Raw genomic sequence first — 12,594 nt, forward strand, 5'->3', positions numbered from 1 at the left:
ATTCGCAATAGTCACATCGCAGGACGTGCAAAGTGGAGTCATGATTGTAGTTAAGCAGGCACAACCGTTCAGAACACATGCTAATTTGAGTCATTTCAATTTAACATGAAGTAGAAAGTGATTTTTAGGCCTCTGTAAACATTTGAAGCGAATTTAAAGAATCTTTAAAACAAATTAACTATTATTATTTGTAGCTTTAACAAAGATTAAATGTACTTAATTATATATACAATGACAAATAAGCAGCTTTATTATACATTTGATTATTTTATTTATGTACCTGAACAGTTAGACTCCTTTTGTATATTTGCTCCATCTCTGCTTATAGATAATTAGTTAATTATAATTAATTAATTATATTTTATGCAAATTAACTCCCCTACAAAATCATTTCAATCAATCTAAAAGCTGATTAAGTTATCTTCTGAAATATCACAATGTAAAATGTTGAAAGTGAAAATCTCTCAATGTGCAGCTCTCATTTACGCTGAACATTGCAGATCCTTAGATGTGACTATTGCAATATCGATGCTGAAACTATATATTGTGCAGCCAAACTTCATAATTAAACAAACACAATTATTCTTTGTTAAAGCTGCAAACCTTCTTCCCGCCCAAATTGTTTCAATTCATCACAGTCCTCAAAAGCTGACTAAAATACGTCTTTCCCTCTATTAGATTGAAATAAACTTTGCAATGATTACACTAGGGCTGGGTGATAAAATCGTTATTGATATTTATTGACAATATCGATAAAACATTTTTTTTTAAAGATTTGGTAAGAAGTGCTAGAGTCTTATTGAAATGGGCTGCTGAGCACATGCCTTGGAAGCAATGCCAATGAGCTTAGGGTGTCAGTTTGTCTTTTCTAATGGTATGTGAGCAATGTGCACATGTTGTGCAAGCGCACCTATTGGAAAAAAACTCAACTTTTCAGAATGTGGTGAGCGCACCACGATTCATGCAAGTAGAACTAACCAATCTGTTTCATGCTTTGTGTAGAATATACACATTTCAGTAATAACGACAGACTAATTACCTCAGACAAGCACAGCGCACCCAAACACTGCAGTGCTTTTTACTTTTCTCCATTAACCCGACATCCTCTGAGAAAACGATTGATGGCCGATTGGTTACGAGAGACGCCAGGTGAGCATAAGCGCAAAGCCCATTGTAATGGTCAAGGAAATCATGTGCTTGTCACTTCAGGTCAGAATAACAACACATGCAAAAAATGTGTGCGGTAGCTAGCAGCAGTGAGGAGATCGTAAATAAAAAAGGATGTAAGGATGTCGCCAGAGTGGCTTTTTGGTTTCTTTTCTTTTGCATCCCGGCCACCAGCATTTAATCTGAGAGAGTTTAGCATTGGGGCAACGTAGCCATCCAACTCAGCATGTATTTGATTTATGATGGCTGGTTCCTTTACCTTAAAGCTCAGATTTGATTATCACAATCGGTGTTGTTTACAGAGTTTGAGGTTAATTGTATTATGATTATTCACACCTTGCAGGTGTTGATCTACCTTAGTTGCACACACTTTGTAACTTTTTATTTATCAAGTTTAAGTCTCTTTAACACTTGTTTATTTTATTATAAAGATATGAGATATTTTGTTGAAATATTTGTTTTTGACTATTAAAATTAATTGCCTTAGTAGTTGGTATGTTGGTAAATTAAAATAAAGTGGTTAAATCCTAACATTCCTAAATGCACAGGTAAAATGTATTCAATAATTATCGATATTGAATTATATGAAACATGATATCGTGATTTTTTTTTTTTGCAATATCACCCCCAAAAAATTACATGTTCTGAACTGTGTTTCATGGATAATAATAATCTCAAATTACAGATCTTGCAATATGACTATTACAGATTTGCACACTGCGATATCATGATGAAATATACATTGTGCATCCCTAAAAGATATCAACATCATCTCTGCTTGTTGTGCTAAATCTACGATTGAAAAATCAACACACAAATCTCAGGCAGGAACTTCAGCTGATGTCACCCTGCCAAGAACATCATGTTAATTAAGTTAATCATAGCGGAGTGTACCGTCTCATAGAAGGCGAGTGTCTGGTTGAGCAGAAGAACGTGGCAGTTCTCCAGACGGAGTCCCTCAGACGCCAGCAGTCCCACAAAGCGCACAAGCTCCATAACGGAGTCCATGAAGCCAGACAAGGTCATAGTCCTAGAAAAATAAAAATAGGGGATTATTTATTCTTTTTGAAGGCATACACACAAAATAGCATGTGAAAAGTGAGTTTTCCCTTGTAGGGTGTACTATATTTCTCCTAAGGTGAACAATAAATCAGCTTTAAATCACTCCTAGTATACACCAGATGTGTCTTTGTGCTATGTTTGGCACCCACACAATTCGCACAGCGCAGACCCAGAGTGAAAAAGGGAATAATGGGCGTATCGCATTGATGCATGGCACACCGGTGCAGTCAAACAGGGTTTTGCCCTTGATCATAATTTCTCCTTCAGCTGTGCACTTCGGTAATGTAATAAAAAAATAACCAAATCAGCAGTGTGAGAGAAGCAATACACGACAGGCGAGAGGGAAAAAAAATAAATAAAATTTTAAAAAATCCACCTCACTTCATTTCACATCGTTCCACTCAACACTTTCAGGGTAAACGAGGTTGAGATGGAGCCCGACCACAGGAGCAGTTCATTGATCTCTTTTAAATATAAAATATAAAGAAACCTGCAGTGGTAAAGCTCAGGGCGAGGCTTTAAAGAGCACAAATCACTGGAGTGTGCTCTTATTTCTTTGGATTACTTCTGCAGTTTTTTTTTCCAAAACATTGAGTTTTTGACAGTGATTAAAAACTCTGAGAGGATGCTCGGTAAAGCGCAAGTCACATTAAAGACATCAGCATTTACAGCGTATTTACCTTATACGGTTTCATTGAATATTTAAGAAATAAAGAAATTATTGGCTTAAATTACATTAGTAAAAAAATAAATCATAATGGACTGAAAACATTTTATTTTGCATCTTAAAAAGCTTGATGCATTTCAAAAAGCTTGATGTTAATAAATGTTTTTCTATAATGAACGCCAATATAATTATTTTCTTTTCAGTAACTAAAATGTAAAATAGTAAGTAAAATTGGTTGAGTGAGTGGAACTAAAATACACATTTTGTATGTACAGGTTTTGGGTAACATTTTACAATAATTTATTTATTTTTTAATGCCATATGAGCAGGATTAATGCCTTTTTAATTTTAATGCCATATTGCATAATATATCATATTGCAGGATTAGATCATTTATAAAAGATTAAACAATGAAGAAACTACAGAATATTACAATAAAAAAGAGATTTATACAATGATGACTAATTTATTTTATGTCTGATTGTTCAGTTTCTGTACATGAATACTGTTAGACTCCCTAGAAAACCATAAAGCATTGATTATTTTACTGTGTCATATATGCTTGTAATTTATTATATTTTATGCAGATTCACTGCAGAGGACAAAAAACTTGACCGTCCCAGTTCATCAAAATGAATGAAATCTTTCCAAATAGAAGTCTTCAATATATCTCGTGAAATGATATTCATATCGCAATATATAATCGCAGCAAAACTAAATATAAGCAGATTTTTCCGATATCGTGCTGCCCTAATTCATGAGAGCACTTGTACTAAACGTAGAAGTTGTTTCAATTTGATCAATGATCAGTACTTTAAAATCCTTCCACCTCTTTAAGCATTTTACTTCAAATATTTCCTGAATAAAAATGCTCTCTAAAATCATTTAAAAACATACATTCTAAACAAAGGTCCCATTTACACTGAAAGTTAAATGTGACCCAATGTAATCACGGAAAAAAAACGCCAGGATTCAGATATTCAGAGATTGGTTTCAGGACTCTTTCATATGTGGAAATAAATCAGATATAAATCGGATATGTGACAATCAATCATGTAAACAGGCAGATTTGCTTTGAGGCATTCAGTATGTCATTAAACTTGCGACAATGTGGTACTTCTCTGCGATTTAAAGACGTAGAAGGAAGAGCGTGCGTGCGCTCATCCTAAAATTTCGGACCCACAGCTCCTTATTACAGCCCGCCACAATCTGCTCACACCAGACCTGAGATCTCCCTCATACCCACAAATTCCTCAGAATGGTGGAGGACACCATATATAAACCGTCGGTGCAAGCTATGATGACGGCCCTGTCACTCTCCTCCGCCTCAAAATCATTTAAAGTTGAGCCAATTTCACATATTTCGCAGCGCTAAAAGCAAGACAATTTTTTACGCAACGTCGTAAATTGTATGGCAAGTGTAATGAATCACATATGGGTCACAAAAGAACATGTAAACAGACAGGCAAAAACATCAAATAAAGGCAACTAATTGAAATTGGGCGGTGACCTGACGGTGTAAACGGGGCCAAAATATTCTTAGACAAGCTACAAATAGGGTTTTCCTCCCCTTTCAATAAATATGCGCAAGTCTTGAGTGACATTTTACAATAAGGTTGTATTTGTTTATGCATTTACTAACATGAACAAACAACAATAGATTTATAACAGTGTTTATGGATTTATTAGTGTTTAGAGTTTAATAATGCATTCAATAAATGTTAAACTATGACAAATAAATGTTTTGTTCATTATTAGTTCATGCTAGTAAATACATAATTAACTTATGAAACCTTATTATAAAGTGTTAGCAAGTCTTATTACTGCCAGTAGGCACCTTACATTGTGTCTAATTAAATTGAAAAAATGTGACATGCCAATGAAACTTTTGTTTGTTTATTTATTTTTTGACTTATAGTTGGTTGAAACCATAATATATTTAGATTTCAAACATTTGAATAATTGTGGGATACTCACATGGTGCTGTTGCTGTTAAGACTGATATCCAAACTGCCCTCTGATGCACTAACTGAGTGCCATGTCAGCCACTTCACCAGCATGCTATTCAGACACTCGATGACACTACACTATGAGGACGACAATGTGAAAAGGCACATTCAGATAATGGTGCAAAAAAATCTGAACCTACTTTCAACTGCTGCAAGCTTAAATAACACCACTCAAACAACAGTAAAGTGTGAAGATGCCACCGCTTAGCGTGGAAAGAGTAATTCACTTATCTCCGAACTGCTTTAGCATTCATTGACATAATCTGGCTTTTGCAGTAATGCCTGTGCTTCACACAAACCGAGAGAAAGTGCATTAAAAACAGAACAAGAACATACAAACCTTGAAAAATACTGTCGAGGTAAAATAAAGCTGCTTCAGCGGCTCAAAGAGAAGCTTGTTCATGTCTGAAGACAAAGAAAAGAATGTTAGAGATTTTTGCAAAAGGATTTTTTTTTTTGCTCCGATGGATAAAGGCCCACCAATTTTTAGACAATTTGTTATTTCTGGCATTAGTTATAATGACAAAACTGCCCATTATTATTTACAGAAACTAAGACAGCACTTTTAAATTATTAATAATTATATTAAATACTTCCATACATTTCAATATCTGAATGGTGTTTCTTCTAGGCTTTTTCCAGCTGTGGTGGCAGGCCTTTCACACAGATCTACCAACTACCTATGGCGTTATTTCAATGACAAATGTCGTGAGCTCAGTATTACAAGTCGAGAGTGCATTCATGTAATACGAGCATGCAAATCTCTTTGCTTGCATGCTGGTTTCCTCCGTTTGTGCACAAAACTTCTTGTACACCCTCAAATATACACTGCTCAAGTACAGACTTTCCTGTGCGCTCTCAAATAAACACTGCTGAATTGTGATTAAGTGTTTATGTAGCGAGTATGTCTCCAACATTTATTAGATTTGCTAGGAATATTCATAAATGTTTTCATTAGTAATAGCATTGATCCGTCCTGAAGTAAAGTGAAACGGCTATAAACTCCAGCAGAATAAAGTATTTGTATGCAGAATCATAGACCTTTATCTGTAAATAAAGTATAATTATGGAAACTGTGTTCATCATAACTGAAAGCTATACGTTGTGTTTGCTGGCTTCACGCATCACACAGCCTTGTCAGTCAGTCAGTCAGTAAGCATGTAACCTTAAAAGGGTTAAACAAATAACGTACAGCACTACTACGATTTTTTTAAAAAAAAGTTCGCTTTGTTATAATTCACTTACATTTTAATACATTTTAGTGCGATTAAAACCTGCTAAAAAAGAAAAACAGCAACAACTGAACGTTTTAATTGAGAAACCATGGTGTGGCGCCTCACCATGAAAGAAAGAATGCAGCGGAAACCGTGCTCAGTGTTTCATTAACAATTCATTTTAATTCTTTTTCTAGTTGATCCTAAAAATTAATACCATTTAAATAGTTTCATTGTGTGCGCACACACACACACACACACACACACACACACACATCTGACAGCCTTCACAGATAAACGGGGGAGAGCCTAGGTGCACCAGTCACTGGATGCAGAATACGGGCTCTCAACTTGCCGCACATACTGTCTTTATATTATGCTCTGTGTTTGTCATAAAGTCATCTGAGCTCAATGATCAGGTGTTGGATCAAAATCTGGCTCCGAGGGCAAATCTGTGCCCGCAGTTGAGTGAAACTCACAGCGGTTTATCAAAAACCTTTCATCAATCATTTTCCCCGCGATTGACAGCAAGAACAAACACAGAAGCGTTGTCTGATTGACAAGCAGCAGCTACACGTGTTCAAAAGAATCTAAAACACCAAATAGGATGAATTTATGCTGCATTATCTAAACTAATACATTCTGTATCTAGCTTTTTCGGACATGACTTATTTGTACATGTGTACATTACTGTAACACGTTTTATTCGAGAACATTTTAGCTGGTTTTAGTCCTTAGCTCTTTCATTTACATCTTATTTAAAATATATTAAACTTGCTTGTTGATTAAATCCAATTTTTGTTATTTAACCTATTATTTCAGTCAGTTGCATGTTAATTCGCTGTAAGGAAAAGGAATTATTTTTTGCATGCTGATTTATGTGAAATGGTGAATATAGGTCTATAATCACCTTGCGATTTTGAAGTTATGGCTTTTTTTGGTTTGAGTATAGACTATTCAGTTCATCAGAGCAGTTCAATCTTTTATGAAGTTTGCTGTTTAAAATATAACGTTTTAAAATATTTATAATTATTGGCCTATACATATCGGCCATCGGCCTCCAAGTCTGAAGAATTATCAGTATCAGGCAAAAAATACATAATAAAATATGATAAAAACAATACATAATACATTATAATACATGATAAAATTTCAAAAAAATGTCCTGGTGTCACTTTGCTAAAAATATCCTTGGGCCGGTTGCACCAGCAGGGCGCAAGTTAAAACGTAGTTGTGACTTAGAGACACTAAAGGCTGATTTATACTTCTGCGTCAAGCGCACACGTATGCTACAGTGCAGCCTTCGCCTGGAATAATAGCCCTTGGCCATCAGTGACTTTGATGCACACCTCTAAAAAAATGTAACGCATACATGTAGCGCAAGCTCTGTGATTGGTCGGCTTGGTAGTGCTGACGAGTGTGGGCGGAGGTGAGAGCCACACTAGCGTGATGCAATGGTTGTTTACAAGTGTGGAGTGCCGAAGGAGCTCCAGATGGAGATTGTCAATTTGTGGTTATATTTTGATTAAAGTTGTTGCACGTCTGCCCGTTCCCGCCTCAAAATGAATGAATTTGAGCCACTTGTACATTAAGAAAGTGTCCAGTAAAAACAAAACACCAGCGAAGAAACTCGACACAGAGAAATAAACACCTACTTCTAGCTAGCGTTTCGAAAGTGTTATTGCAGAACAACAGAAACAGCGTGCAGAAGTATAAATGCAAGGCTACGCGCAGGGCTTGCGCTATAGGTCACGCTGATCACTTGACGCAGAAGTATAAACCAGGCTAAAGTTACAACTTACACATTACTAAATATTTTTGTGTTGCACCACCGAACTTACTTTAAGCGCTACCTTCCAAACAAATATTTACAGCAGCCTTCACCAAGTATACAGTAGAAAAGAGATGACGGTGGGACTAGTTTACATTGAGGACCTTGCGATAATATTGAAGAAGGATCTCCCGCTACTCACACCTGATTCACACGAGGCTTCAGCGTCAACGCTCGACCAAGGGGGTGTCTGAAGTTGGGGCTGATGCGATTGTCATAGCAGCGTCAGCTAATGAAAGTAATCCACAATCGATTACAGTCTGAGCTGATGTATTTGGATAAAGTGATCAGATTGGCTGGCGCATCTGTTGGCGCTTGAAAAGTTGAGAAGTTCCCAACTTCTGCAGCGAGCAACACCACTGAAGCGGCGTTGATGGATCCATAATGCAGTTCGGCAATGCCTGACGTCACCCATTCAAAGTGAATGAGAAGCTTTGACGCTGAAGCTTAGTGTGAAAGGGCATCACAGCCTTATTTTCCTCCCAAATCTCACATTTTTTCAGTTTGTAAAAGAAGTTTAATTTTCTATCAAAGTGTGTTTTGTGTTTAGTGTATCGATCAATTAAAACAAGAATTTCTTCATGACTGTGATTTTCTTCCTGCTTTTTTTTCTTTCATATGAAGGACATATTAAAATAAAATCAAGTTTAATGTTTTGATAACTTTGTGTATTCACGGCTCACAAAGAAGGTGTGTCCGCCGACTGTAGTGACTGACTGTAATTTAATGTACTATAAAATTGTAATTTGTCATTTTATTTTTATAGGACAGTTATATATAGATGCATTAGTTGCAGATTTTTTTAAACAATATAACGATTTAAATGCTTTTTATGGGACATTACGTCATTCAATGCAACTATGCATGTCTTTATGGAGAGCTTACAACCTACTAACTACGGTTTGCCTTAAGAACATGTGGTGCAACTGAAGTGAGAACAAATTTAGTTACAAAATAGCCAGTAGTTACTAAGCCCCTAGTGAGGAATTTATGGTCCAGTTTGAGAAAGAACTTACAAACAGCTTAAATTTAATTAGTGTCTGACAGCACTGTAACTGTTTACTTTCACTTATGTTTTCACAATTAAGAACCACTCACACGCTTGCTACGGATGTAAAAAATCAGAACTTGTTGTTTTAACCCAATCAGGTTTTTTTTAAAGACAGACAAAAGTTGTGTATTTTGTAAATGGCACAACATGAGGTTGTATTTATTGTTTAATATGCAAAAATATCAGACAAACATTTCAGTCTCCGTGTGTGCAATGAATTTTAGACTGCAGAGAGGGTAAAACTAGAACACTCACAGAAGCTTGGCATCAAGGGGATGTCACTGAGAAGATCCAGAATCTGTGGCCGAAGCAGAGATCCATCCCACACACTCAAGAATTTATAAAGGAAACTCTCTGTGCTGGAGAAACCCTCCTGAGAACAATGTACAAACACAAACCCTGTCAACATGGGACCTGAGGACTGTACAAGCAGGGGAACATTCCAGAACACAGAAGAGGAATAAAGCAAGTCAGAAAGTGACTGATAGGTGTCCTGGGGTTTATAGAACAACCTGCCATTTTCCTCAAAATAAACATCCAACCTTGAGGCTTCCTATAGGGTAATATTTGTCTTCTGTTGCTTGGTTGTACCTGGAGGAACTGCTGTGAGAAGAGGATGGTGTTTAGGAAGCGACAGGCTTCAGAAGTGTTGTCTGAACTCCCATCCACAGGACAGAGTAAAAACTCTGTAAAAAAAAAAAATAATAAAAATAGGAATAAATCAAAAAGAAGAACATGATGGCCGGGAGGGACTACAGAACTTTGCATATGCTTTGAAAGGTTTGGCATTACAGCACAGAGAATTTACCCTCTTGCAACGAATGTCCGAGCCAAAAGTTAAGCCGCAGGAAGGCAGATTCGTCTTGTACACAGTCCAGGTAGTGCAGAGCCAGAGTTGATCCCAACATCGAACCCATCTGGGCAGGCAGCTGAAAACAACCAAGTTATGGCTTTATGCATTAAGCAGAAAAAAGCTATGCAATGTGAATAAGCACAACACAGAGATTACGGCTCCACGATATTGTAAAAAACTAACATTGCATTGTTCAATTTATTTACGATATATATATATATATATATATATATTGCGAAACGGAGTATAATTTCACCAGATAAAAATAATATTCAATATTATAATACAAAAAAATACTCTATTCGCAAAGACCTGATCACTTTAGATATATTGGGATGATTTTATAGGGGTTTGCATCTGCATAAAATATAATAAACCCAGTGGAGTAAGAGCAGTGTTTCTCAACCATGTTCCTGGAGGACCACCAATGCTGCAAGTTTTGGATCTCTCCTTTGTCCGTCACACCCATTGTAGGTTTTTAATGGTGCACCCACACTAGGTAATCCGAACCATGCCCAGGTGCATTTCCCAGTTCGTTTGACAAGAGTGAGAGCTACAAATCAGCCCCAGGCACAGTTCAGTTGTCCAGCCCTGACCCGGTTGAAAGAGGTGGGCTTAAGTGCGGTTCGGTTGGGCTTTGGCGCAGTACGATTGTAATGTGAGTGCAAAGCACACCTGAGCCCGAAACTAAAGATGCAACATCACTTTTAAGGAACTATTTCATGTGGATTTATTATTCAGTCTTACTTTTCGATGAATGCAAGCTGTCGTAGTTTATTAAAGACGAAAACGCTCACCTGCAGCACAATGACTTTTATGATGATCTATGATTGTCAAAAGTTGTGGATCTGTTTGCCAAAATATCTGACTGTGCATCACTGAATCTCAAACAACTAAAACGATACAACTAAAATAATGTCCACTGTGCTGAGAGAGGGAGAGCACTTCTTTTTCTCTTAAACTGAACAGCCGCATCAATGAAGCAAGCGTGTTCGGGTTCAGATCTCAAAATGCAGTGTGAGTGCAGGCTGTCGGGGAAGAGGGGAGGGGGGAACAATCACGCTTCGGCATGGTTTAAAGCAACTGTACCTAGTGTGAGTACACCCTCAGTTGCTGCTAATGATCTAAATCAGGTGTGTATTTAAGGAGAAAAGAAATGTGTAGAACTGGTGATCCAAATACCTTTTACTGAATCCATCTTGTTTAAAAGGATTGATAACAAGAAAATATGACATTTTGTCTAACAATTGCACTTTTACCTGGCTAGGACTTAAGGATGTTTGGAAAAAGGATAATGGTCAAACTATTAAAGAGATTGACTGGGACATTGTATGTGATAATATATACCCCAAATGTACCTCTCTTGGGATCCATGAGCTTAATTAAAAAAAAATGTAAAGGATATATATCTTACACCAATACATATTAAGAAAATGTTTGCAAATGCCACAGACTTGTGTTTCAAATGTAAAAAAGATAAAAGTACATTCATTCATTGTTTTGGGCACTGTGACACAATTTTGCCATTTTGGAAGAAATTACACAAGGTACTGGAAAATATTCTAAAGCTAAATTTTGACATGACCTCAGCTTTGTATTTATTGACTCTAGATGTGAACAACCTGCTTGTAAAAGATGCAATACAGTTATTTATTGTCCTGCTATATTTAGTTAAAAAATGTATTTTGCTACTTTGCATCACAGGCTCCATCTTTCAAAATGTGGATATCACAAATTGTCACATGGCTATATACACATTTTTTTTTGTTTTGTCTTTTGTTTTTTAATTTTCCAATTTTAAGACTGTACACTCTGTAACACATTTATACATTTTGTGTATGCATACAATAAAAAATAAAAAAACTCAAATGATAAACATTTTGGTAACTTTATGGTTACATTTGATTTTCAACTTTGGTTAATGATACTATAATCTATTCAATGGAACTAGAACAACGATTCAACATTGCAGATTTTGTGATTATTGCAGATGCACATATTGCAACATCAACACTGAAAGGATATATTGTGCAGTCCTAACAGAGATGCTATATCATAACTAAGAGCTGTCAAAACAGCTGGAGGCGAATAAACCGATTCACTCATATGTCTGACTCCTTTGAGACCTGTATTGAAGCTGACAGTTTGGTACAACAATGCAGATTAAACTCATTTTAGCATTCTACATACTCGCTCTTTCCAAAAACTGTAATTTGTGTCACTCTACCAACAGCTGCCTCTCAATATGGGACTTCAGCACATAATAAATAAATAAAACTAAGTGACAGATTGACAACGGACATGGCTGAGCCTTTCGGTAATTAACGAGCAAATGTATCATTCATCTGAAAAACGACTGGTTCTAATGATGGGGTTTCCACACCGAGAAAGAATCAATGATCCTTCCCCGTGGCCACAACTGAACTGTTTTCTCTAGCACATGACTGACTTCAGAGGCTTTTTTTCTCACTACTTCCCTAACAAGTGGAGAAGGAACACTGTGACTCTTTAAATTTTGTCCAGAAGTAATCCAGCAGACTTATAAAAGATTTAACAAGGCTTATCTGGCATGTAAATACCTCAAGTAGACTGATTACAAGGTGGCTTTTAATATTGTAATTTTATGACTTGTCAACTGAGAGTGCAATATATTGCTAGCGCTCAGAGATGACAGCATTAAACAACTCTGTAAGATTTAATTTTACATCTGTGAAGGGTGATTGCTGTGAAACTTTCATCA

At 36.4% G+C, this 12,594-nt stretch overlaps 1 protein-coding gene across 4 annotated transcripts in view; it reads right to left on the reverse strand.

Moving 5' to 3' along the window:
- cenpi (centromere protein I) overlaps positions 1-12,594 on the reverse strand; it is a 30,475-nt gene that overhangs the window by 10,951 nt on the left and 6,930 nt on the right. For 3 of the 4 annotated variants that reach the window (XR_012389526.1, XR_012389525.1, NM_001386250.1), the window contains 6 exon segments: positions 9,810-9,930; positions 9,593-9,687; positions 9,257-9,374; positions 5,246-5,310; positions 4,874-4,983; positions 2,062-2,197 (listed from right to left, as the gene is read on the reverse strand). Coding sequence is in view for 1 of the 4 variants with exons in the window: in NM_001386250.1 (NP_001373179.1) it covers positions 2,062-2,197; positions 4,874-4,983; positions 5,246-5,310; positions 9,257-9,374; positions 9,593-9,687; positions 9,810-9,930 (645 nt within the window). In the remaining 3 variants the exon portion in view is untranslated. 4 annotated transcript variants of the gene reach the window in all.

This window comes from Danio rerio, chromosome 14, assembly GCF_049306965.1.
Source record: "Danio rerio strain Tuebingen ecotype United States chromosome 14, GRCz12tu, whole genome shotgun sequence".
In the NCBI taxonomy this organism is placed as follows: domain Eukaryota; kingdom Metazoa; phylum Chordata; class Actinopteri; order Cypriniformes; family Danionidae; genus Danio; species Danio rerio.